Source organism: Amblyomma mixtum, chromosome 3, assembly GCF_055824585.1.
Source record: "Amblyomma mixtum isolate Tamu chromosome 3, ASM5582458v1, whole genome shotgun sequence".
Taxonomy (NCBI): domain Eukaryota; kingdom Metazoa; phylum Arthropoda; class Arachnida; order Ixodida; family Ixodidae; genus Amblyomma; species Amblyomma mixtum.
The window spans coordinates 303,593,644-303,621,424 of record NC_143014.1 but is presented as its reverse complement, the minus strand read 5'-3'; the positions used below and the strand labels follow the sequence as shown (position 1 = coordinate 303,621,424).

The 27,781-nt window shown below is 45.0% G+C and overlaps 1 protein-coding gene across 1 annotated transcript in view; it reads right to left on the bottom strand.

The window, feature by feature from the left end:
* Positions 1 to 27,781, bottom strand: part of LOC149355441 (uncharacterized) — a 79,751-nt gene that overhangs the window by 8,474 nt on the left and 43,496 nt on the right. Inside the window, exons 12-15 of the mRNA XM_089576113.1 lie at positions 23,212 to 23,303; positions 15,401 to 15,506; positions 6,759 to 6,864; positions 5,736 to 5,794 (exon numbers count right to left, since the gene is read on the bottom strand). Of these exons, the coding sequence (XP_089432239.1) occupies positions 15,441 to 15,506; positions 23,212 to 23,303 (158 nt within the window). The 3' untranslated portion in view covers positions 5,736 to 5,794; positions 6,759 to 6,864; positions 15,401 to 15,440. The remainder of the gene's footprint in view (positions 1 to 5,735; positions 5,795 to 6,758; positions 6,865 to 15,400; positions 15,507 to 23,211; positions 23,304 to 27,781) is intronic.

The following is a 27,781-nucleotide window of genomic DNA, read 5'->3' as shown; positions in this document are numbered from 1 at the left end:
AATGGGGACAGTTCATCAAAACTGTCAAAAGAGTGCAGCAGAATCTCGAATATACTGTCAGGACCGAAAAAAAAAATCAATACCCGCCAACCGGTGGATTTTGAAAATACGGAATATTACCACAGCCAAACCAACAAGGAGGTACTCGCATAATTTGCGCCCTCGCGTAAATCTGCACCCAGAATTTATTACACAAGCATATATGAAAAAAAATGCACCAGTGTGCACGCGGGTGCACGCATGGCAGGCTGTGGAAGATTGGCGCAAACATGTTGCGGTGTACGGCTGTGAAAGGTGAGAGTAGCGAGGGGACGCCGGCCGCGTCACTGTGAAGATGTAACCACGTAACTGGCAAGGCCAAGCCAAAGCAATGTCAACTGCGTGCGAGGCGCTAGCACAACAGGTAGTTAGCCCGGTGTCCATTCCCTGGCAGCTCCACGTATAAGATGTTCGTAATTCGTTTGTTAAATTAGCTCTGGTAAAGAAAAGAAAATTATATTCGCGCGCTGTTTACCTGGCCCAGAGCCGTGTATTACGGCTCTGACCCGGCCCACTCGCGCTGGCGGCTGTTTTCCACGACAAGGTGTCTGAAATCCTAAACAACAGCGATTCGGTTTGCCGTTAGTCAGCCAGGTCCATCGCGAGGACGCCGTGTTAGCGTCGTTTATCGCCACTGGCTCCTGACTGCTGGCTCTGTGATTGAGAGCAGCGTACGCGGCATCATGCCATCCCGCAGGGACAGAGGTTGTGTCGACGGCGAGGGGTGCAAGTGGGGGGTCGACGTACACGCAATAATGTAGGGCATATTACGACCTTTATAGAGTTTTTTTACAACGCGTTTCACGAAATCTCCACGTCTCTTTTAGCAGCCCTAAATTACTGAAAAAAGTGCACAAATTATGCGAGTGAACCTGGTACCTCGTCCGCGCAATAATTACAGCTTGCTATGTGAGGTCATTTCCCAATACCGGCCGCACTAGTGTTATATTACCGATAATAGTTAACAGTACTTTTACTCATGCTTGCACAAGCCTTTGGCGACAGCCACGCCGACCGCCACGAGAAGGGACCACACCACGAGCGAACCCAACTGTCGATGCAAATGTGGTTGCGTCCGTTTCGTCACGAGCACCCAGTGTTGCCCAGCCGACAATAACACTCGGCTAACTTTGGCTCTGTATACTTGCAATGGGAGTAAATTGCAGTTTGGACGCAGCTTGGCGCAGGAGATCAAGTTGGAGCAGCATGGCGCAATTGGCACAGCACTTCCACCCCTGACAAGGGTGGAAGCAGGCTCCAGCTTTTTGGAGCAGGCACGGGAGCAGCAAAAGTGTTATTTTGGAGCAGGTTTGGAGCAGCAAAAGTTAAATTTTGGAGCAGGTTTGGAGCAATTTGTAAGCTATTTCAGAGCATTTGGAGCAGACTGGCGATATTTAAATGCGCCTGAGAGCAATCTTGTTTGAAACTAGTCCAAAAACTGCATAAATATTGATCAAGGGATCCCACAGGCCAGAATGAATTAAACAATTGTTTCGAAGATATTCGCTAGGGTTCATGAAAAAAAAAAAAAGAATGTGGCACCTACTATAAGCAGTAGCTGCATTACATTAGCTGTTATCAATTTCAGTTCAGAAAAAAAAACAACATAATGGGGACAGTTTTATTTGTATTAAACAAATCCAGAGCACTTGACTGCAAAAACACCACATATATGGCTATGACACTAGTGGTAAAGTATCAGCCGAGACAATGGAGGTAAACTGTTTCAGGCTGGTTTACTACTGTATGTATAAGAGAAAACAAGTGAAAAATGAATCACAGGTGGTAATTAGCTTGCAGTATATATAATGACTACAAGCAAAGTTGACTAGAACTAGCTACTGCCATATAAAATACAAAGACCTTACCGTTAAAGATTAAAAACAAAACCAGCAACAAGTGTCAGTTCGCTCACCACAGAAACAAATACACAAATAGATTTGATACAAAATTCGTCCCACTCAATCCACTTAATTGTATCATTCCAGTGAGGAGTATAAAGAAGAAGGGCCTGCACTGTTCGCCTGATTGTGTCACATAACACTGCGCCGAGAATTCGAGCGACAGGACTTGCTTAGTTTTAAAGCCTTTCAGTTCTGCATAACTTTTAACAGCCACAAGCAAACCATTAAAACAGTGCAGCAGAATCTCGAGTATAAGATGTCAGGACCGAAAAAAAATCAATAGCCGCCAACCGGTGGATTTTAAAATTCGGGAAATTGCCGCAGCCAAACCAACAAGGAGGGGGCCAACTTACCCTATTTACTCGCATAACTTGCGCCCTCGCGTAAATGCGCACCCAGAATTTATTACCCTAACATATATGAAAAAAAAAATGCACCAGCGTGCACGCGGGTGCACGTTAGGCAGGCTGTAGATCGGTGCGAACGCGTTACCGCGTACGGCTGTGAAAGGTGCAAGCAGCGAGGGGACGCCGGCCACGGCCACTGTAGTGTTTGGGATGCCCCCCACCCTTCCTGCCTAAGTGGATTAAGGTAGCGAACTTCCCTGACCGGCGAAGGCCAAAGATGCGGCGGGGGCTGGCAGCAGCAGCGGCAGAAACAGCCGCGACGTGGTGGCGACGCTGAGTTATCCTTTTTGTAAATAATGTAAATATTCCTGTATAAAGCTGTCCCTCCTTGTTTTCTCCTCGTAACCCCGTCTCCTGCCTTCCTCATCCCTTCTCCGGCCCGACCACGCTACCCTGATGCTAATACTGTGAAGATGTAACCATAGAGAAACATATGCAACCACGTAATGGGCCAGGCCAAGCCAAAGCAATGTCAAAACTGCTACGTGCGAGGTGCGAGCACAACGAGTAGCGCCCATTCCCTGGCAGCTCCACGTGTAAGACGTTCGTAACTAGTTTGTTAAATTAGCTCCGGCAAAGAAAATTACATTCGCGCGCTGTTTACCCGGCCCACTCGTAATGACGGTTGCTTTCCAGGACAAGGTGTCCGGAATCCTAAACACGGTTCGATTTGCTGCTAGTCAGCCGGGCCTATCGCGAGGACGCAGTTTTAGCGCCGTTTACCTCCGCTGGCTCCTGACTGCTGGCTCTGCGATTGTATCATTGCACGTTTATTGCTTAGAGCTCCGCATGTGGCCTCATATCCCGCGGGGACAGGGGTTGTGTCGACCTGAATATGTTTTTTTTTTTTTTGACCCGCGAGGGGTGCAAGTGGAAGGTCAACGTCTGTGCATTATGACCTTGATGGAGTTTTTTTAGTATGTGTTCGAGAAATCTCCGCGCCTCTTTTTGGAGCCCTAAATTATTGAAATGCCCAAATTATGCGAGTGAACCTGGCATCTCAATGTCCGTACAATAAATACAGCTTACTATGCAAGGTAAGCTACAAATACTGGCCGAGCTGAAGTTATATTACCAGATATTAGCTAAAATTCCTTATTTTTACTCATGCTTGTACAGGCGTTTCGTGACAGCCGCGCCGACAACCACGCGAACTCAACTGGCGATGCGAATGCGGTTGCGTCCGTTTCGTAGCGAGTGTCCAGTGTTGCCCAGCCGACAATAGCGCTCAGCTAAATTTGGCTCAGACTACTTGCAATGGGCATAAATTTCCGTTCAGGAGCAGCTTGGCGCAGGAGATCAAATTGGCGCAGCATGGCGCAATTGGCGCAGCACTTCCACCCCTGAATTATATAGAGCCAAAGGTGCCAAAACCAGTAAAATAGCATGCACTACTATACTTGGGGACAACTTTTTGGCAGTTTAGCCGAAACTAGACAGGAAAGGGAAGGACTTTTGTTGCCGTGCTGTGGGGAGTGGGCTCCTGAGCCGTAGTTACCCTGCACAGTCTCTCCAGCTCCCCCTTTTCACCCCTCCAAACCTCTGGACCAACGGCCAAAAACCCACCCTCCACAGCACAGGGACAGAGGCCCGTCTCTACCTCTTTCCTACCTAGCCTCTGCTGTTTTGCCTCTCCAGTGAATCACTGAGCAGTGTGACGTGAAGTGATTTTCTTTTCTGCTCCTCCAGCAAGCTCCAGCCGCTGACCTAACGCCAAAACATCTCACAACTCACACCTCTATGCCCACCGAACACATTAAGAACAAAACAACGATACAGAATCTTATGCGAAATCTTCACAGATACAACTGCAGAACGAAGAAGCAAACGGCCCTCAGTGGAGGCCCCTTGCAACAAATGGCATTGACCTACTGTCATGACATCATGGCCAACTAACCGGCACATGCTAGCATAGCACTGCAGGTGGGTAGCAGGCACAAGCTATTTGACCACAGTGTCAAAACAATAAGCTAACATCTCTGGTTGGAGAGCCTCCTTTGAGGGCCAATTGCTACTTCGTTCTCGAGATGCAGCCTACTATATTCCGAGTGCAGATTGGAGGTTAAGCTCGACAGGAGTAGACGATTATTACAGATGAGATGTTTTACAAGCTTGTACACCTGATGTCCTCCAGCAACATCGCTGATCAGTAGTTAGTACACTCACCACTGCTTGCACTGAGGCAGGCTTCGAGTTTGGTGCAGAAAAATAGTGACTAAGCATTGCATGTTTCAATTAGTGATGCGTCAAAAAGCCTGGTAAAGCCCATACAGACACTGCACCCTTTGACTGAGCAGAGGGGGCTAATAAATTTCTTTAAGTATGGCCAACAAACGTGACAAGTTGCAGTGGAATCTTGTGAATAATAAGCAGTTGCTCAGCCCTGTATCTTTCTACTGTCACTACAGAGTTTCAGAATTTGCAAAGACCGAAAGGACCACTTTATGCAGCAACCTCATCACTAATTCCACCCTAAAAACAGCTTCTTTAGGCGACACTACCACAAACATTCTACTTCAGTCAACAAGATCCTGAAGTTTAAATGTTTTCGCGTTACACTAGACAGCAGATTTGACTCCAGGCCAAATGCTGTTAACTTAAGCCCCTAAGCTGGTACTAGCAGGCTATGGTCTCAAAGCTGAAGGCGTTTTCATCTTCCCGTGTTAAAAATCATTTGCTTCTCTCTCCTTCATTCTCATACCGCATACCATTGCAAACCATGGCTTTGCACATTTAAAAATATTTGGACCCAACTGTTCGAGTGGAAAAATTAGCGGTGTGAATAATGCCCTCTTCAGGTCTATTGCATTCGAACAGTGATCTATTTTTCAGTGTGAAAATACTTCTCTTCACGTAATTCTCTTGACTGATTGTCTCCATTTCAAATGATATGGAAATTTGTAATAATCACTCATGATGGTTAGGCGTGCTTGTGATTTCTACCCATAACCCTAAATATGACTAAAAAAAGGCCAATTTACCAGTTAACGGAAACACGTATGGCCAATTACTGTTTCAGTATCACAGTTCAAAATACCGAAAACCTTGCCAATAGAAGTCTGCTTTCAACATGGTGTTCATCATAAAAAGGTTCCATCTTTCAAAGGTAACTTAAATAAGTTGAGGTGCCTACATGGAGCCAACGCTTTGTAATCAAATTATATGATTCCTGCTTTGATGTACCTTTTCTATCATTCCAACTGATTACACCATAGTTCCATCCTGTTTTGGATGCTGCAGCAATTATGCATGCATACCTTATGTGCCAACGCATGCTTTCACTATTGACCCAACAGTTGTTTGGTGGTGTTTTCTGTGCAGTTTCATGATGAAATAAATTGAATGAGCATTTCTAGTGCTTCTATAAATGAACTTGTGACCTCACCTGGAAATCATCCAGTGTCGTCGTCCGGAAGATGACAGAACACCCACGTGACGAAAGCACTGTAGACAGACATATGGAGATGGAAATATCATTATGGAATATGGAAAGATGTAAGTTCTCAAATATAAATTCATTCAAATGATTTTCAACCATTCAACACATATATTGCATAAGCAACTTGAAATTCCGAATGTTAGTTCACCCCACACCAAAGTTCTACCATTAAAAAATGTAGTGAAAATGGAGGGCCATATCCAGCTGCAATTCATTAAGATACAAGTCAAAAGATTATCGTATTATGCACAAAAGTGGTGCTTACCATGAATATTCATTAAAGGATGCTGTATCACGGCATTTATGCTGTCAAAGAAACTTTTACTCGCATATTTTCCGCTCCGAACGCACCTTCCCAAAATTAAGTACACCACTAAATGTTTTCGAGTTACACCAGACAGAAGTTCTGACTCCAAGCCACAAGCTCACAACTTAAGCTCTAAGCTGGCGCTAGCAGGCTATGGTCTCAAAGCTGAAGGCGTTTTCATCTTCCTATATTAAAAATCATTTGCTTCTCTCTTTCATTCTCATATCGCATACCATTGCAAACCATCGCTTTGCACATCTAAAACCAATTTGGACCCACCAGTTCGACTGGAAAAATTAGAGGTGTGAATAATGCCCTATTCAGGTCTATTGCATTCGAACAGCGATTTATTTTTCAGGGTAAAAACACTTTTCTTCACGTAATCCTCTTAACTGATTGTCTCCATTTCAAACGATCCGGAAATTTGTAATAATCACTCATTATGGTTAGGCGTGCTTGTGATTTCTACCCATAACACTAAATATGACACAAAAAAGGTCCACTTACCAGTTAACGGAAACACGTATGGCCAATCACTCTTACAGTACCATGGTTCAAAATAAGGAAAAGTTCAAGTCTATAAAAGCGTTCAAGTCTGTGACGCGATTACCCTTCGGGAAGAGCCTCAGTACCCTCTGCTACAATGATAGTGACTGTATTACCTGCTCCGGCAATCGTGAGGCGTGGGTGGGATGCCGCTGGCTATCTTCGGGCTGGGAAGCGCGTACTGAGGCCCGTGTAGCCATGGTACTTGTCCTCCGCTAAGGCCTGAAAGAGATACAGATTATCAGGATCATTCGACCAAAACACGTTGTCGGAAACTTCATCCCAGACCTCTCCTGCATCCAAGAGCACTTTTCCCTTTCGCTATAACTGCACCATTCCGATTTAATACAGGGGGGTCTTCTCCGGCCCTCTCAGATGAAGTGTTTTTCCTTTAATGAATTCTGTTTAATCTGGTTGTCATTCACACCAGCGTAAAATTTTGTTTGCCCTTCCGGGCACCCATTCAGTTTTCATTAAAATTGAATAAGGTACATAGCCTATACCATTTCGTCGATGTGAGGACGGAATGAAAGGGAAGTGTTGCCATAAGATAGATATACTTACAGGAAGGTATTGTCACGTGGCAATAACGGCGCCATGGAAAAGAGATGACCGCACTAAAGTGGAACTAAAACTAACTCTTGAATGCGATGACCCTCCTGAAAAAAGTTATATGATGCAATAACCCAATATAAATCTCGCGATCCTTTCCATACGTTGGTACGTTGTCCCCAATTTATCCTTCACTCTTTTAGTTAACGCTTCTGCCAAATAGGCAGGTACCCGTAAGATGCAGCTATTATATGCTAGTCTCTTGAGGGATAATGCTAGTTGTTTGTAATTGTACATGCATGCCTTGCTCGAATTCTTCGCCCAAAACTATTGAAAAGCTGAAACTACTGATAAGCTGCACTAAAATTTCTCATTAAGAACCGACGTAATCGTCAGCATTTTTTTTTTTCGCCGCTACCGTTAATCTCATTAGTTTTCGTTTGCTTTCACTGCTCCTTTCCAGTTTTTGTGGCATGCGAAAAGCTTTCAATACTCAGAGTCATAATATTTTGGATCCATTTTGTGAGTATCATGCGAAAAGCTTTCAATACTCAGTCATAATATTTTGGATCCATTTTGTGAGTATAAGGGAATAATATGCATGCTGTACACCAAACCAATCAGAATGGCAGTCTCGAATCTGGATGCCACCTCCTTTCCGCTGCCGAAAATGGCCGCTACGTTGGGACACCATTGGCTTGAAACGAGCATTTCTGGAGAAGATTAAAACATTAAATCTTATGATTTCGGAAAAGACAATAGGCTTCCTGGGTATGGAGCCAATATTCACTCAGGACGGTCTTTGCTAGAGTTAATAATGACTAAACTCAAAGCTGGTTCCCAAAACCTATATTCCGAGCATTTCACCCCAATGATGCGTGAACAGGCCACGTGAAAGTTACTGCCACCTGCAAAGCAGATGGGTAAATGAAGGCACTGCATATCACACGCCAGCCTTTGCTAAGGGTGCCTATTCACCTTCGCTTCTTCGAGCCACTTGGCAAGACCAACACTGGCAGCACGCAACTTGACCGCGGTTCGTACGCTATTTGTGGGCAAAAGAACCACACGGTAAGATACCGAGCAGGAACATGGCTTCAGCAAAGGTTGAGGAACACTGAGGTTACGAAGCAAGACGGAGCGGTAATGGAAGGGCAATGTGTGGCACCGTGGGCATGCCGAAGTGTACACTTGTCTCCGACATTACTTACTGCATGTCCCAGCGCTGGCACACTTAAGGGCGACAGCAATCGCACTGTCCCTGCAATTTGGTTGTACCGTCCCTCGTTGTCCTGGGGTGTACTCTGCACATAAGCAGGAAGAAGCTTTAAATGCAGCAGTTAACCCTCAAAACATGACCTTAATTCAGACCCTACAAAATCATTCAATGCCTTATGGGGAGAAGAGGAAAACGTGGGGAAAACAAAAGAAGATTATTTAGAGAAGGCATTTTCAGGGGTGGAAGCAGGCTCCAGCTTTTTGGAGCAGGCATGGGAGCAGCAAAGGTCCCATTTTGGAGCAGCTTTGGAGCAGCAAAGGTCCCATTTTGGAGCAGCTTTGGACCAATTTGTAGGCTATTTCGGAGCAGTTTTGGAGCAGATTGGTGACATTTAAATGCGACTGAGAGCAATCTTGTTTGAAACTAGTCCAAAAACTGCATAAATATTGATCAAGGGATCCCACACGCCAGAATGAATTAAACAATTGTTTCGAAGATATTCGCTAGGGTTCATGAAAAAAAAAAAGAATGTGGCACCTACTATAAGCAGTAGCTGCATTACATTAGCTGTTATCAATTTCAGTTCAGAAAAAAAAAACATAATGGGGACAGTTTTATTTGTACTAAACAAATCCAGAGCACTTGACTGCAAAAACACCACATATATGGCTATGACAATAGTGGTAAAATATTAGCCGAGACAATGGAGGTAAACTGTTTCAGGCTGGTTTACTATTGTATGTATAAGAGAAAACAAGTGAAAAATGAATCACAGGTGGTAATTAGCTTGCAGTATATATAATGACAACAAGGAAAGTTGACTAGAACTAGCTTCTGCCATATAAAATACAAAGAACTTACCGTTAAAGATTAAAAACAAAACCAGCAACAAGTGTCAGTTCGCTCACCACAGAAACAAGTACACAAATAGATTTGATACAATATTCGTCCCACTCAATCCACTTAATTGCATCATTCCAGTGAGGAGTATAAAGAAGAAGGGCCTGCACTGTTCGCCTGATTGTGTCACATAACACTGCGCCGAGAATTCGAGCGACAGGACTTGCTTGGTTTTAAAGCCTTTCAGTTCTGCATAACTTTTAACAGCCACAAGCAAACCGTTAAAACAGTGCAGCAGAATCTCGAGTATAAGATGTCAGGACCGAAAAAAAAATCAATAGCCGCCAACCGGTGGATTTTAAAATTCGGAAAATTGCCGCAGCCAAACCAACAAGGAGGGGGTCAACTTACCCTATTTACTCGCATAACTTGCGCCCTCGCGTAAATGCGCACCCAGAATTTATTACCCTAACATATATGAAAAAAAAATGCACCAGCGTGCACGCGGGTGCACGTTAGGCAGGCTGTAGATCGGTGCGAACGCGTTACCGCGTACGGCTGTGAAAGGTGCAAGCAGCGAGGGGACGCCGGCCACGGCCACTGTAGTGTTTGGGATGCCCCCCACCCTTCCTGCCTAAGTGGATTAAGGTAGCGAACTTCCCTGACCGGCGAAGGCCAAAGATGCGGCGGGGGCTGGCAGCAGCAGCGGCAGAAACAGCCGCGACGTGGTGGCGACGCTCAGTTATCCTTTTTGTAAATAATGTAAATATTCCTGTATAAAGCTGTCCCTCCTTGTGTTCTCCTCGTAACCCCGTCTCCTGCCTTCCTCATCCCTTCTCCGGCCCGACCACGCTACCCTGATGCTAATACCACTGTGAAGATGTAACCACAGAGAAACATATGCAACCACGTAATGGGCCAGGCCAAGCCAAAGCAATGTCATAACTGCTGCGTGCGAGGTGCGAGCACGACGGGTAGCGCCCATTCCCTGGCAGCTCCACGTGTAAGACGTTCGAAACTAGTTTAGTTAAATTAGCTCCGGCAAAGAAAATTACATTCGCGCGCTGTTTACCCGGCCCACTCGTGATGGCGGTTGCTTTCCAGGACAAGGTGTCCGGAATCCTAAACACGGTTCGATTTGCTGCTAGTCAGCCGGGCCTATCGCGAGGACGCAGTTTTAGCGCCGTTTACCTCCGCTGGCTCCTGACTGCTGGCTCTGCGATTGTATCATTGCACGTTTATTGCTTAGAGCTCCGCATGTGGCCTCATATCCCGCGGGGACAGGGGTTGTGTCGACCTGAATATGTATTTTTTTTTTGACCCGCGAGGGGTGCAAGTGGGGGCTCAACGTCTGTGCATTATGACCTTGATGGAGTTTTTTAAGTATGTGTTCGAGAAATCTCCGCGCCTCTTTTTGGAGCCCTAAATTATTGAAATGCCCAAATTATGCGAGTGAACCTGGCATCTCAATGTCCATACAATAAATACAGCTTACTATGCAAGGTAAGCTACAAATACTGGCCGAGCTGAAGTTATATTAGCAGATATTAGCTAAAATTCCTTATTTTTACTCATGCTTGTACAGGCGTTTCGTGACAGCCGCGCCGACAACAACGCGAACTCAACTGTCGATGCGAATGCGGTTGCGTCCGTTTCGTAGTGAGTGCCCAGTGTTGCCCAGCCGACAATAGCGCTCAGCTAAATTTGGCTCAGACTACTTGCAATAGGCATAAATTTCCGTTCAGGAGCAGCTTGGCGCAGGAGATCAAATTGGCGCAGCATGGTGCAATTGGCGCAGCACTTCCACCCCTGAATTATATAGAGCCAAAGGTGCCAAAACCAGTAAAATAGCATGCACTACTATACTTGGGGACAACTTTTTGGCAGTTTAGCCGAAACTAGACAGGAAAGGGAAGGACTTTTGTTGCCGTGCTGTGGGGAGTGGGCTCCTGAGCCGTAGTTACCCTGCACAGTCTCTCCAGCTCCCCCTTTTCACCCCTCCAAACCTCTGGCCCAACGGCCAAAAACCCACCCTCCACAGCATAGGGACAGAGGCCCGTTTCTACTTCTTTCCTACCTAGTCTCTGCTGTTTTGCCTCTCCAGTGAATCACTGAGCAGTGAGGCGTGAAGTGATTTTCTTTTCTGCTCCTCCAGCAAGCTCCAGATGCTCACCTAATGCCAAAACATCTCACAACTCACACCTCTATGCCCACCGAACACATTAAGAACAAAACAACGATACAGAATCTTATGCGAAATCTTCACAGATACAACTGCAGAACGAAGAAGCAAACAGCCCTCAGTGGAGGCCCCTTCCAACAAATGATATTGACCTACTGTCATGACATCATGGCCAACTAACCGGCACATGCTAGCATAGCACTGCAGGTGGGTAGCAGGCACAAGCTATTTGACCACAGTGTCAAAACAATAAGCTAACATCTCTGGTTGGAGAGCCTCCTTTGAGGGCCAATTGCTACTTCGTTCTCGAGATGCATCCTACTATATTCCGAGTGCAGATTGGAGGTCAAGCTCGACAGGAGTAGACGATTATTACAGATGAGATGTTTTACAAGCTTGTACACCTGATGTCCTCCAGCAACATCGCTGATCAGTAGTTAGTACACTCACCACTGCTTGCACTGAGGCAGGCTTCGAGTTTGGTGCAGAAAAATAGTGACTAAGCATTGCATGTTTCAATTAGTGATGCGCCAAAAAGCCTGGTAAAGCCCATACAGACACTGCACCCTTTGACTGAGCAGACGGGGCCAATAAATTTCTTTAAGTATGGTCAACAAACGTGACAAGTTGCAGTGGAATTTTGTGAATAATAAGCAGTTGCTCAGCCCTGTATCTTTCTACTGTCACTACAGAGTTTCAGAATTTGCAAAGACCGAAAGGACCACTTTATGCACCAACCTAATCACTAATTCCACACTAAAAACAGCTTCTTTAGGCGACACTACCACAAACATTCTACTTCAGTCAACAAGATCCTGAAGTTTAAATGTTTTCGCGTTACACTAGACAGCAGATTTGACTCCAGGCCACATGCTGATAACTTAAGCCCCTAAGCTGGTACTAGCAGGCTATGGTCTCAAAGCTGAAGGCGTTTTCATCTTCCCGTGTTAATAATCATTTGCTTCTCTCTCCTTCATTGTCATACCGCATACCATTGCAAACCATGGCTTTGCACATTTAAAAATATTTGGACCCAACTGTTCGATTGGAAAAATTAGCGGTGTGAATAATGCCCTCTTCAGGTCTATTGCATTCGAACAGTGATCTATTTTTCAGGGTGAAAATACTTCTCTTCACGTAATTCTCTTGACTGATTGTCTCCATTTCAAACGATATGGAAATTTGTAATAATCACTCATTATGGTTAGGCGTGCTTGTGATTTCTACCCATAACCCTAAAATGACCCAAAAAAAGGCCAATTTACCAGTTAACGGAAACACGTATGGCCAATTACTGTTTCAGTATCACAGTTCAAAATAACGAAAACCTTGCCAATAGAAGTCTGCTTTCAACATGGTGTTCATCATAAAAAGGTTCCATCTTTCAAAAGTTACTTAAATAAGTTGAGGTGCCTACATGGAGCCAACGCTTTGTAATCAAATTATATGATTCCTGCTTTGATGTACATTTTCTATCATTCCAACTGATTACACCATAGTTCAATCCTGTTTTGGATGCTGCAGCAATTATGCATGCATACCTTATGTGCCAATGCATGCTTTCACTATTGACCCAAAAGTTGTGTGCTGGTGTTTCCTGTGCAGTATCATGATGAAATAAATTGAATGAGCATTTCTGGTGCTTCACTGGAAATGAGCTTGCAACCTCACCTTGGGAACTTCCTATGTCCTCCACAGGAAGGATACCAGGCACCCACGTGACGAATGCATTCCAGACGGAACTATGGAGATGGAAATATGAATATGGAAAGATGGAAGTTCTCAAATATAGATTCAAATAATTTTCAACCATGCAACACACATACTGCATACGCACTTGAAATTACAAATATTACCTCACCTCACACCAAAGTTCTGTCATTAAAAAATGTAGTGAAAATGGAGGCCACATCCAGCCGATATTCATTACAATATCTGTCAAAAGTTTATCATATTATGCACACAAGTGGTGCTTAGTTTGACTAATAATTAAAGGATGCTGTATCAGGGCATTTATGCAGCCCCAAAAAAAACTGACTCACATATTTTGAGCTCCGAACACACCTACCCAAAATTAAGTACACAATTAAATGTTTTTGCATTACACTAGACAGCAATTCTGACTCCAAGCAACACGCTGATAACTTAAGCCCCTAAGCTGGCTGGCACTAGCAGGCTATGGTCTCAAAGCTGAAGGCGTTTTCATCTTCCCGTGTTAAAAATCATTTGCTTCTCTCTCCTTCATTCTCATACCGCATACCATTGCAAACCATGGCTTTGCACATTTAAAAATATTTGGACCCAACTGTTCGAGTGGAAAAATTAGCGGTGTGAATAATGCCCTCTTCAGGTCTATTGCATTCGAACAGTGATCTATTTTTCAGGGTGAAAATACTTCTCTTCACGTAATTCTCTTGACTGATTGCCTCCATTTCAAACGATATGGAAATTTGTAATAATCACTCGTTATGGTTAGGCGTGCTTGTGATTTCTACCCATAACCCTAAATATGACCCAAAAAAAGGCCAATTTACCAGTTAACGGAAACACGTATGGCCAATTACTGTTTCAGTATCACAGTTCAAAATACCGAAAACCTTGCCAATAGAAGTCTGCTTTCAACATGGTGTTCATCATAAAAAGGTTCCATCTTTCAAAGGTAACTTAAATAAGTTGAGGTGCCTACATGGAGCCAACGCTTTGTAATCAAATTATATGATTCCTGCTTTGATGTACCTTTTCTATCATTCCAACTGATTACACCATAGTTCCATCCTGTTTTGGATGCTGCAGCAATTATGCATGCATACCTTATGTGCCAACGCATGCTTTCACTATTGACCCAACAGTTGTTTGGTGGTGTTTTCTGTGCAGTTTCATGATGAAATAAATTGAATGAGCATTTCTAGTGCTTCTATAAATGAACTTGTGACCTCACCTGGAAATCATCCAGTGTCGTCGTCCGGAAGACGACAGAACACCCACGTGACGAAAGCACTGTAGACAGAAATATGGAGATGGAAATATCAATATGGAATATGGAAAGATGTAAGTTCTCAAATATAAATTAATTCAAATGATTTTCAAGCATTCAACACATATATTGCATACGCACTTGAAATTCCGAATGTTAGTTCACCCCACACCAAAGTTCTATCATTAAAAAATGCAGTGAAAATGGAGGGCCATATCCAGCTGCAATTCATTAAGATACAAGTGAAAAGATTATCGTATTATGCACAAAAGTGGTGCTTACCATGAATATTCATTAAAGGATGCTGTATCACGGCATTTATGCAGTCAAAGAAACTTTTACTCGCATACTTTCCGCTCCGAACACACCTTCCCAAAATTAAATACACCACTAAGTGTTTTCGCGTTACACCAGACAGAAGTTCTGACTCCAAGCCACAAGTTGACAACTTAAGCTCTAAGCTGGCGCTAGCAGGCTATGGTCTCAAAGCTGAAGGCGTTTTCATCTTCCTATATTAAAAATCATTTGCTTCTCTCTCTTTCATTCTCATATCGCATACCACTGCAAACCATCGCTTTGCACATCTAAAACCCAACAGTTCGACTGGAAAAATTAGAGGTGTGAATAATGCCCTCTTCAGGTCTATTGCATTCGAACAGCGATTTATTTTTCAGGGTAAAAACACTTTTCTTCACGTAATCCTCTTAACTGATTGTCTCCATTTCAAACGATCCGGAAATTTGTAATAATCACTCATTATGGTTAGGCGTGCTTGTGATTTCTACCCATAACACTAAATATGACACAAAAAAAAGGTCCATTTACCAGTTAACGGGAACACGTATGGCCAAGCACTCTTACAGAACCATGGTTCAAAATAAGGAAAACGTTCAAGTCTGTTCAAGTCTATAAAAGCGTTCAAGTCTGTGGCGCGATTACCCTTCGGGAAGAGCCTCAGTACCCTCTGCTACAATGATAGTGACTGTATTACCTGCTCCGGCAATCGTGAGGTGTGGGTGGGATGCCGCTGGCTATCTTCGGGCTGGGAAGCGCGTACTGAGGCCCGTGTAGCCATGGTACTTGTCCTCCGCTAAGGCCTGAAAGAGATACAGATTATCAGGATCATTCGACCAAAACACGTCGGAAACTTCATCCCAGACCTCTCCTGCATCTAAGAGCACTTTTCCCTTTCGCTATAACTGCACCATTCCGATTTAATACAGGGGGGTCTTCTCCAGCCCTCTCAGATGAAGTGTTCTTCCTTTAATGAATTCTGTTTAATCTGGTTGTCATTCACACCAGTGTAAAATTTTGTTTGGCCTTCCGGGCACCCATTAAGTTTTCATTAAAATTGAATAAGGTACATAGCCTATACCATTTCGTCGACGTGAGGACGGAATGAAAGGGAAGTGTTGCCATAAGATAGATATACTTACAGGAAGGTATTGTCACGTGGCAATAACGGCGCCATGGAAAAGAGATGACCGCACTAAACTGGAACTAAAACTAACTCTTGAATGAGATAACCCTCCTGAAAAAAGTTATATGATGCAATAACCCGATATAAATCTCACGATCCTTTCCATACGTTGGTACGTTGTCCCCAATTTATCCTTCACTCTTTTAGTTAACGCTTCTGCCAAATAGGCAGGTACCCGTAAGATGCAGCTATTATATGCTAGTCTCTTGAGGGATAATGCTAGTTGTTTGTAATTGTACATGCATGCCTTGCTCGAATTCTTCGCCCAAAACTACTGAAAAGCTGAAACTACTGATAAGCTGCACTAAAATTTCGCATTAAGAACCGACGTAATCGTCAGTATTTTTTTTTGAGCAAGCGAATATTCATATAGTTTACTGGCAACAAGGATTAAACATGATCGGCAGCGACTTCGTCCTAAGCACTGTCCGTTGCGGGTTCGATGTGAAGCAGGTAAGGCCTTGCAACGCCAAAGGAACGGTGCCGTTAGCCAGCTGACAGGGTCGCCAAGGCACATAAGCTCCTGGCCATCAGGCGTGATTGACCTGCTGCGTTCTGACGGGCTCCACCCTTGTTTCTCGGTTAATCAATGTTATCGACCATATTTATTTATTTCAATATATGGAGGTAGAAAGCAAAGGCGCACCTGTGCTGTATGATGTAAGAGCATATTAAAGATTCCCAAGCAGTTGAAATTATTGTGGAGCACTCCACTACAGCACCACTCTATCACTTAATTCTTTCACTTGCACCTCCTCCCTTTCGATGGCGGCACAGTTTGGGGGTTCATCGACATGCGAGCCTCCGGCATTTTTCCTTTCCTAAACCATCGATTTTCACCAACCTCAGTCTGCTCACCGCTGAAAATACGGCGGAGTTTTTTAACTTATCTTTCAGCATCCTCGTACTCCTTGTCCAGCCAAAGACTGTCGCAAAGTGATCAGTGGTGTAAAGGGCCTAAAAAGTTTAACTACCTAGTAATAACGGAGAAGACGAGATGTAGGAATGGCTAATGGTAAAAGCTTTAAAAAAGTCAGGTAGCCTCAGCGGCCATCCTTGGCTGACCAAGGATGTAGAGGATCCCAACCAATAAAATAAAAACCTCAGCCTTCTCCACATGAATGAGAAAGTGGCTGAGGTGTATCATGCAATAGAGTGAGCCAGTGGTTCAATAATTATAGTTTTTCCAGTATGCCTGCTTCTTTTAAAAAGCTAAGTTTAGAAGGAATGTTAACAATGGCATTATCATCTAAGAGCAATGCTGGATGAAAAGGACTTCCTCTATTAAAAATCATTTGCTTCTGTCTCTCATTCTCATATCGCATACCATTGCAAACCATGGCTTTGCCCATCTAAATCCAATTAGGACCCAACTCTTTGACTGGAAAAATTAGAGGTGTGAATAATGCCCTCTTCAGGCCTATTGCATTCGAACAGTGATTTATTTTTCAGGGTAAATATACTTTTCTTCACCTAATCCTCTTAACTGATTGTCTCCATTTCAAACGATACGGAAATTTGTAATAATAACTCATTATGATTATGCCTGCTCGTGATGCCTACCCATAACAATAAAAATGACACTAAAAAAATGTTAATTTGCCAGTTAACGCAAACACGCATGGCCAATCACTGCTTCAGTATCACCGTTCAAAATAAGGAAAACCTTGCTGATAGAAGTCTGCTTTCAACATGTTCTCCATAAAGAGCTTCCATCTTTCAAAGGTTACTTAAATAAGTTGAGGTGCCTACATGGAGCGAACGCTTTGTAATCAAATTATATCATTCCTGCATTGACATAAGTTTTCTATCATTCCAACTGATTACACCATTGTTCAATCCTGTTTTGGATGCTCCTGCAATTACGCATGCATACATTATGTGCCAATGCATGCTTTTTCTATTGACCTAACAGTTGTTTGGTGGTGTTTTCTGTGCAGTTTCATGTGATATAAATTGAATGAGCATTCCTAGTGCTTCTATGAATGAACTTGTGACCTCACCAGGAACTCTTCCAGTGTCATCGGCTGGAAGACGAAACACCCACGTGACGAAAGCACTATAGATAGAAATATGGAGATGGAAATATCAATATGGAATATGGAAAGATGCAAGTTCTCAAATACAAATTCATCCAAATGATTTTCAACCATGCAACACATATATTGTATACGCACTTGAAATTCCGAATGTTAGTTCACCCCACACCAAAGTTCTATCATTAAAAAATGTAGTAAATGGAGGGCCATATCCAGCTGCAATTCATTAAGATACAAGTCAAAAGATTATCGTATTATGCACAAAAGTGGTGCTTACCATGAATATTCATTAAAGGATGCTGTATCACAGCATTTATGCTGTCAAAAAAACTTTTACTCGCCTATTTTCCGCTCCGAACACACATTCCCAAAATTAAGTACACCACTTAATGTTTTCGTGTTACACCAGAAAAAGTTTTGACTCCAAGCCACAAGCTGACAACTTAAGCCCTAAGCTGGCACTAGCAGGCTATGGTCTCAAAGCTGAAGGCGTTTTCATCTTCCTATATTAAAAATTATTTGCTTCTCTCTCTTTCATTCTCATATCGCATACCATTGCAAACCATCGCTTTGCACATGTAAAACCAATTTGGACCCAACTGTTCTACTGGAAAAATTAGAGGTGTGAATAATGCCCTCTTCAGGTCTATTGCATTCGAACAGCGATTTATTTTTCACAGTAAAAACAATTTTCTTCACGTAATCCTCTTAAAGGGTCCCTGAAAGGGGTGTCTGAGGTTGGCAAACAAATACTTGCGTTATGTAGAGCGTAGGCCACTGAACGTTCATGCCGCGTACAATACATCAAAGGCGAGTAGATAATTTACAATACATTTTCAAAAACTACCTCTCCCGAGCCTCGCGGCGACCAGCGGCGGTGAACTTCCGCCCGAATCCGTACTCATTACGTCAGTTTGTACTCTTTACGTCACAAGTGCTGGCCTATGATTGGTTCGCGGTGCCAACGTGAAATCACGCATTTAACAAACTAGAAGCTCTAGATACTTCACACTCTTACTCTTTTCGGAAACATTTCGCATTTCAGCAAGCAGAGTTGTCGTTTATATGCATGTTTACGCAGTTATTGTGTGTTTGGTGTCAGAAATTAGTACTGCACTTCCGGTTTACAATGTTTTCGTCTGCTCGTGCCGCTTGTGTCACTCCGCCGGCGCCGCCGTCGAACCGAATCGAGAATCGAGGTGCGATTTGGAGTCACCGCACTACTGATTTCTGTCGCGACCTCCGTCGCATGCGCAATCAAAATGGACCGGCCGTGCTGTGTCGTTGGTTGCAAAGCCAGGGTTCGGCAAGATGTTGCCCTTCGGCACTGTCTGCCGAAAGATGGAAGTGAGCGAGCCGTCGTCGTCGTCAGGATTCAGCGCTCGATTTCTGAACGGCGTCTCCTTAAAAGCTTGGCCGACGCGCTGCACCGATCGTCGCTTGCGAACTGCCGCCCCACTACAAGCAGGGAGACACGGAGCGGTGAGCATCGCTGCGCCGCCCTACCCAAGCTCCGCTCACAAAACGTGTCGCACTTCGCCGCCGTGCAGCAATGCCTGAGCGCTGCTTGGGATGGTGTATAAATATCACAAGGAAAGATCGCCTTGTTATCAGAAATACTTCTCGAGCAGCGACAAAGCACGCCTGCTTATGTTGCGAGCTTTCGGCAACGGCACCGCTCGCGGGCGCTCAGGGCGACGAGCTCTGCTGCTGCCTGGCTGCCGTGGTCGTCGCTAGGCCTATTGCCTCTTTGGCATCGAAGCTGCAGCGGCCGGCGCTTCGGAAGTCGCCTGAGCTATAATACAAGGTTTACTCTACACATCGCTTTGCAGTCAACAGCATCATCTCACAATAAAATAATAGTATGGTCACTTTCCGCGACTCCTTCTGCAGCGAAGCGAGCGGGCGCCAGGCGAGCCGGACCCCACGTCGGACCAGCGGCAGCTGCGAGACGGTTGTGGCAAGAAATTTGCTCGTATCACAGTCGTTACCTTTACCAGCAGCTCAGTATTGGTCAGCGATCCTCAAAAATGACACATTTTTCACATTTCTTATCCCAGGGTTTATTATTTACGTCAAGAACACACTTTAGCTCGTTTTTATGTCGCCGGCAGACGGGATCCAGGCTGGCCGGCCGGCCGGCATGCTCGGCGTACATCACGTTCGCACAAGAAAATGCAAAACAGCCATGATACCAGCGAGGATGCTTCCTAGATTCGAGCAACGAAAATATGTCTGTGCAAAAGTGGATCTTTCGGCAACGACACCGCCTGCGGCAACGCCGCGCGACGAACTGCGCGCTGGCCCCAGGCTGCCCTAGTCGTCGCTAGGCCTATCTGGTTTCGCATTGAAACCGCAGCTGACGGCGCTTCGGAAGTTGCCTGCGCTATAATAAAAGGCCTACTATTCACATCGCTTTACTGCGAACTCGTCCCATAATAAAAGATATGTTCGATTTCCACGATGCCTTCAGCAACGGAGCTAGCAGACGGTAGGCGAACTGCACTAAGTAGCAGCAGCACCAAATCGGCTGTTGGATGAAATTTGCTTGTATCGCAGTCATCACTTTTACCAGCAACTCGGCATTGGCCAACGATCGTCAGAAATTATGCATTTTTGACATGCATCTATCCAAGGGCTTGCTATGGACGAGAACAAACAATACTAGCGCGTTTTTCAGTCGCCGGTGGCCGGCATCAAGGCTGGCAGGCCGGTCCGGCGTGGCTCGGCCCCGAGCAGCACGCTGTACGGCAACATGACGCTGCCGCTCTCCGCACTCGTATTGGCTCCCGCTTCCCGTCCTTGCGTTTTCCGCGCGCGGCTTGTCGTAGACATCCAGCAGGTTGGACGCAGGCGACGGGCTGCGATCGGTTGTTACGACGTCGTTCACAACGGCGCGCCGCAGCGAATCGCACACACTTTTCGCAAATGTGTCCCCGCCTTAAGGCTGAAATCCCATTTCGGCACTCATCCGCAAAAGTCGTTCCTTCTGCTCGGGGTCTATAGTACGAGAGAAGCCGCAGCGACGGTTGCGAGACACAGGTGAACATAGCAGACAGTGGGAAAGCGAGCGAGCGAGCGAGCGATCGAGCGAAAGAGCGCGTCAACCGGAAGTAAACAAACCGATCTCGTCGATGACGTATTTGTGGGCGGAGCATGGTCCCGGCCTGTAATCTTTATTTTTTTATGGTTCGCTCCGGTGTACGAGTTGAGAGGGAAAAGGCTGGTGGTCATTTTTAATATCCATTATCTCTGGTTCCGCACAAGGTAGATCAAAAATTTTTGCGGTAGGATGATGGATCGTTCAATGTCTATCAATACTTCGACTTCTCTTTGCCTACATGGACACCGTTTCAGGGACCCTTTAACTGATTGTCTCCATTTCAAACGATACGGAAATTTGTAATAATCACTCATTATGGTTAGGCGTGCTTGTGATTTCTACCCATAACACTAAATATGACACAAAAAAAGGTCCATTTACCAGTTAACGGAAACACGTATGGCCAATCACTCTTACAGTACCATGGTTCAAAATAAGGAAAAGTTCAAGTCTATAAAAGCGTTCAAATCTGTGGCGCGATTACCCTTCGGGAAGAGCCTCAGTACCCTCTGCTACAATGATAGTGACTGTATTACCTGCTCCGGCAATCGTGAGGTGTGGGTGGGATGCCACTGGCTATCTTCGGGCTGGCAAGCGCGTACTGAGGCCCGTGTAGCCATGCTACTTGTCCTCCGCTAAGGCCTGAAAGAGATACAGATTATCAGGATCATTCGACCAAAACACGTTGTCGGAAACTTCATCCCAGACCTCTCCTGCATCTAAGAGCACTTTTCCCTTTCGCTATAACTCCACCATTCCGATTTAATACAGGGGGGTCTTCTCCGGCCCTCTCAGATGAAGTGTTTTTCCTTTAATGAATTCTGTTTAATCTGGTTGTCATTCACACCAGCGTAAAATTTTGTTTGGCCTTCCGGGAACCCATTAAGTTTTCATTAAAATTGAATAAGGTACATAGCCTATACCATTTTGTCGACGTGAGGACGGAATGAAAGGGAAGTGTTGCCATAACATAGATATACTTACAGGAAGGTATTGTCACGTGGCAATAACGGCGCCATGGAAAAGAGATGACCGCACTAAACTGGAACTAAAACTAACTCTTGAATGAGATGACCCTCCTGAAAAAAGTTATATGATGCAATAACCCGATATAAATCTCGCGATCCTTTCCATACGTTGGTACGTTGTCCCCAATTTATCCTTCACTCTTTTAGTTAACGCTTCTGCCAAATAGGCAGGTACCCGTAAGATGCAGCTATTATATGCTAGTCTCTTGAGGGATAATGCTAGTTGTTTGTAATTGTACATGCATGCCTTGCTCGAATTCTTCGCCCAAAACTATTGAAAAGCTGAAACTACTGATAAGCTGCACTAAAATTTCGCATTAAGAACCAACGTAATCGTCAGCATTTTTTTTTTTCGCCACTAGCGTTAATCTCATTAGTTTTCGTTTGCTTTCAGTGCTCCTTTCCAGTTTTTGTGGCATGCGAAAAGCTTTCAATACTCAGTCATAATATTTTGGATCCATTTAGTGAGTATCATGCGAAAAGCTTTCAATACTCAGTCATAATATTTTGGATCCATTTTGTGAGTATAAGGGAATAATATGCATGCTGTACACCAAACCAATCAGAATGGCAGTCCCGAATCTGGATGCCACCTCCTTTCCGCTGCCGAAAATGGCCGCTACATTGGGACACCATTGGCTTGAAACGAGCATTTCTGGAGAAGATTAAAACATTAAATCTTATGATTTCGGAAAAGACAATAGGCTTCCTGGGTATGGAGCCAATATTCACTCAGGATGGTCTTTGCTAGAGTTAATAATGACTAAACTCAAAGCTGGTTCCCAAAACCTATATTCCGAGCATTTCACCCCAATGATGCGTGAACAGGCCACGTGAAAGTTACTGCCACCTGCAAAGCAGATGGGTAAATGAAGGCACTGCATATCACACGCCAGCCTTTGCTGAGGGTGCCTATTCACCTTCGCTTTTTCGAGCCACTAGGCAAGACCAACACTGGCAGCACGCAACTTGACCGCGGTTCGTACGCTATTTGTGGCAAAAGAACCACACGGTCAGATACCGAGCAGGAACATGGCTTCATCAAAGGTTGAGGAACACTGAGGTTACGAAGCAAGACGGAGCGGTAATGGAAGGGCAATGTGTGGCACCGTGGGCATGCCGAAGTGTACACTTGTCTCCGACAGTACTTACTGCATGTCCCAGCGCTGGCACACTAAGGGCGACAGCAATCGCACTGTCTCGGCAATTTGGTTGTCCCGTCCCTCGTTGTCCTGGGGTGAACTCTGCACATAAGCAGCAAGAAGCTTTAAATGCAGCAGTTAACCCTCAAAACATGACCTTAATTCAGACCCTACAAAATCATTCAATGCCTTATGGGGAGAAGAGGAAAACGTGGGGAAAACAAAAGAAGATTATTTAGAGAATGCATTTTCAGGGGTGGAAGCAGGCTCCAGCTTTTTGGAGCAGGCATGGGAGCAGCAAAAGTCCCATTTTGGAGCAGCTTTGGAGCAGCAAAGGTCCCAATTTGGGGCAGCTTTGGATCAATTTGTAGGCTATTTCGGAGCAGTTTTGGAGTAGATTGGCGACATTTAAATGCGACCGAGAGCAATTTTGTTTGCAACTAGTCCAAAAACTGCATAAATATTGATCACAGATCCCACAGGCCAGAATTAATTAAAAGCACTGCAACTGTTCTGAAGATGTTTGCTAGAGTTCATAAAAAATAGACATGTGGCAGCTACTACAAACAGTAGTTGCAGTACATTAGCTGCTATTATTTCAGTTCAGAAAAAAAGAAAACAACATAATGGGGACAGTTCATCAAAACTGTCAAAAGAGTGCAGCAGAATCTCGAATATACTATGTCAGGACCGAAAAAAAAAATCAATACCCGCCAACCGGTGGATTTTGAAAATACGGAATATTACCGCAGCCAAACCAACAAGGAGGTACTCGCATAATTTGCGCCCTCGCGTAAATCTGCACCCAGAATTTATTACACAAGCATATATGAAAAAAAAATGCACCAGTGTGCACGCGGGTGCACGCAAGGCAGGCTGTGGAAGATTGGCGCAAACATGTTGCGGTGTGTGGCTGTGAAAGGTGAGAGTAGCGAGGGGACGCCGGCCACGTCACTGTGAAGATGTAACCACGTAACTGGCAAGGCCAAGCCAAAGCAATGTCAACTGCGTGCGAGGTGCTAGCACGACAGGTAGTTAGCCCGGTGTCCATTCCCTGGCAGCTCCACGTATAAGATGTTCGTAATTCATTTGTTAAATTAGCTCTGGTAAAGAAAATTATATTCGCGCGCTGTTTACCTGGCCCAGAGCCGTGTATTACGGCTCTGACCCGGCCCACTCGCGCTGGCGGCTGTTTTCCACGACAAGGTGTCTGAAATCCTAAACAACAGCGATTCGGTCTGCCGTTAGTCAGCCAGGTCCATCGCGAGGACGCCGTTTTAGCGTCGTTTATCGCCACTGGCTCCTGACTGCTGGCTCTGTGATTGTATCGTTGCGCGTTTATTGCTTAGAGCAGCGCACGCGGCATCATGCCATCCCGCAGGGACAGAGGTTGTGTCGACGGCGAGGGGTGCAAGTGGGGGGTCGACGTACACGCAATATTGTAGGGCATATTACGACCTTTATAGAGTTTTTTTACAACGCGTTTCACGAAATCTCCACGTCTCTTTTAGCAGCCCTAAATTACTGAAAAAAGTGCACAAATTATGCGAGTGAACCTGGTACCTCGTCCGCACAATAATTACAGCTTGCTATGTGAGGTCATTTCCCAATACCGGCCGCACTAGTGTTATATTACCGATAATAGTTAACAGTACTTTTACTCATGCTTGCACAAGCCTTTGGCGACAGCCGCGCTGACCGCCACGAGAAGGGACCACACCACAACCGAACCCAACTGTCGATGCAAATGCGGTTGCGTCCGTTTCGTCACGAGCACCCAGTGTTGCCCAGCCGACAATAACACTCGGCTAACTTTGGCTCTGTATACTTGCAATGGGAGTAAATTGCAGTTTGGACGCAGCTTGGCGCAGGAGATCAAATTGGCGCAGCATGGCGCAATTCGCGCAGCACTTCCACCCCTGACAAGGGTGGAAGCAGGTTCCAGCTTTTTGGAGCAGGCACGGGAGCTGCAAAAGTGTTATTTTGGAGCAGGTTTGGAGCAGCAAAAGTAAAATTTTGGAGCAGGTTTGGAGCAATTTGTAAGCTATTTCAGAGCATTTCGAGCAGACTGGCGATATTTAAATGCGACTGAGAGCAATCTTGTTTGAAACTAGTCCAGAAACTGCATAAATATTGATCAAGGGATCCCACAGGCCAGAATGAATTAAACAATTGTTTCGAAGATATTCGCTAGGGTTCATGAAAAAAAAAAGAATGTGGCACCTACTATAAGCAGTAGCTGCATTACATTAGCTGTTATCAATTTCAGTTCAGAAAAAAAAACAACATAATGGGGACAGTTTTATTTGTATTAAACAAATCCAGAGCACTTGACTGCAAAAACACCACATATATGGCTATGACACTAGTGGTAAAGTATTAGCCAAGACAATGGAGGTAAACTGTTTCAGGCTGGTTTACTACTGTATGTATAAGAGAAAACAAGTGAAAAATGAATCACAGGTGGTAATTAGCTTGCAGTATATATAATGACTACAAGCAAAGTTGACTAGAACTAGCTAGCTACTGCCATATAAAATACAAAGACCTTACCGTTAAAGATTAAAAACAAAACCAGCAACAAGTGTCAGTTCGCTCACCACAGAAACAAGTACACAAATAGATTTGATACAAAATTCGTCCCACTCAATCCACTTAATTGCATCATTCCAGTGAGGAGTATAAAGAAGAAGGGCCTGCACTGTTCGCCTGATTGTGTCACATAACACTGCGCCGAGAATTCGAGCGACAGGACTTGCTTGGTTTTAAAGCCTTTCAGTTCTGCATAACTTTTAACAGCCACAAGCAAACCGTTAAAACAGTACAGCAGAATCTCGAGTATAAGATGTCAGGACCGAAAAAAAAATCAATAGCCGCCAACCGGTGGATTTTAAAATTCGGAAAATTGCCGCAGCCAAACCAACAAGGAGGGGGCCAACTTACCCTATTTACTCGCATAACTTGCGCCCTCGCGTAAATGCACACCCAGAATTTATTACCCTAATATATATGAAAAAAAATGCACCAGCGTGCACGCGGGTGCACGTTAGGCAGGCTGTAGATCGGTGCGAACGCGTTACCGCGTACGGCTGTGAAAGGTGCAAGCAGCGAGGGGACGCCGGCCACGGCCACTGTAGTGTTTGAGATGCCCCCCACCCTTCCTGCCTAAGTGGATTAAGGTAGCGAACTTCCCTGACCGGCGAAGGCCAAAGATGCGGCGGGGGCTGGCAGCAGCAGCGGCAGAAACAGCCGCGACGTGGTGGCGACGCTGAGTTATCCTTTTTGTAAATAATGTAAATATTCCTGTATAAAGCTGTCCCTCCTTGTTTTCTCCTCGTAACCCCGTCTCCTGCCTTCCTCATCCCTTCTCCGGCCCGACCACGCTACCCTGATGCTAATACCGCTGTGAAGATGTAACCATAGAGAAACATATGCAACCACGTAATTGGCCAGGCCAAGCCAAAGCAATGTCATAACTGCTGCGTGCGAGGTGCGAGCACGACGGGTAGCGCCCATTCCCTGGCAGCTCCACGTGTAAGACGTTCGTAACTAGTTTGTTAAATTAGCTCCGGCAAAGAAAATTACATTCGCGTGCTGTTTACCCGGCCCACTCATGATGGCGGTTGCTTTCCAGGACAAGGTGTCCGGAATCCTAAACACGGTTCGATTTGCTGCTAGTCAGCCGGGCCTATCGCGAGGACGCAGTTTTAGCGCCGTTTATCTCCGCTGGCTCCTGACTGCTGGCTCTGCGATTGTATCATTGCACATTTATTGCTTAGAGCTCCGCATGCGGCCTCATATCCCGCGGGGACAGTTGTTGTGTCGACCTGAATATGGATTTTTTTTTTTGACCCGCGAGGGGTGCAAGTGGGGGGTCAACGTCTGTGCATTATGACCTTGATGGAGTTTTTTTAGTATGTGTTCAAGAAATCTCCGCGTCTCTTTTTGGAGCCCTAAATTATTGAAATGCCCAAATTATGCGAGTGAACCTGGCATCTCAATGTCCGTACAATAAATACAGCTTACTATGCAAGGTAAGCTACAAATACTGGCCGAGCTGAAGTTATATTACCAGATATTAGCTAAAATTCCTTATTTTTACACATGCTTGTACAGGCGTTTCGTGACAGCCGAGCCGACAACCACGCGAACTCAACTGTCGATGCGAATGCGGTTGCGTCCGTTTCGTAGCGAGTGCGCAGTGTTGCCCAGCCGACAATAGCGCTCAGCTAAATTTGGCTCAGACTACTTGCAATGGGCATAAATTTCCGTTCAGGAGCAGCTTGGCGCAGGAGATCAAATTGGCGCAGCATGGCGCAATTGGCGCAGCACTTCCACCCCTGAATTATATAGAGCCAAAGGTGCCAAAACCAGTAAAATAGCATGCACTACTATACTTGGGGACAACTTTTTGGCAGTTTAGCCGAAAATAGACAGGAAAGGGAAGGACTTTTGTTGCCGTGCTGTGGGGAGTGGGCTCCTGAGCCGTAGTTACCCTGCACAGTCTCTCCAGCTCCCCCTTTTCACCCCTCCAAACCTCTGGCCCAACGGGCAAAAACCCACCCTCCACAGCACAGGGA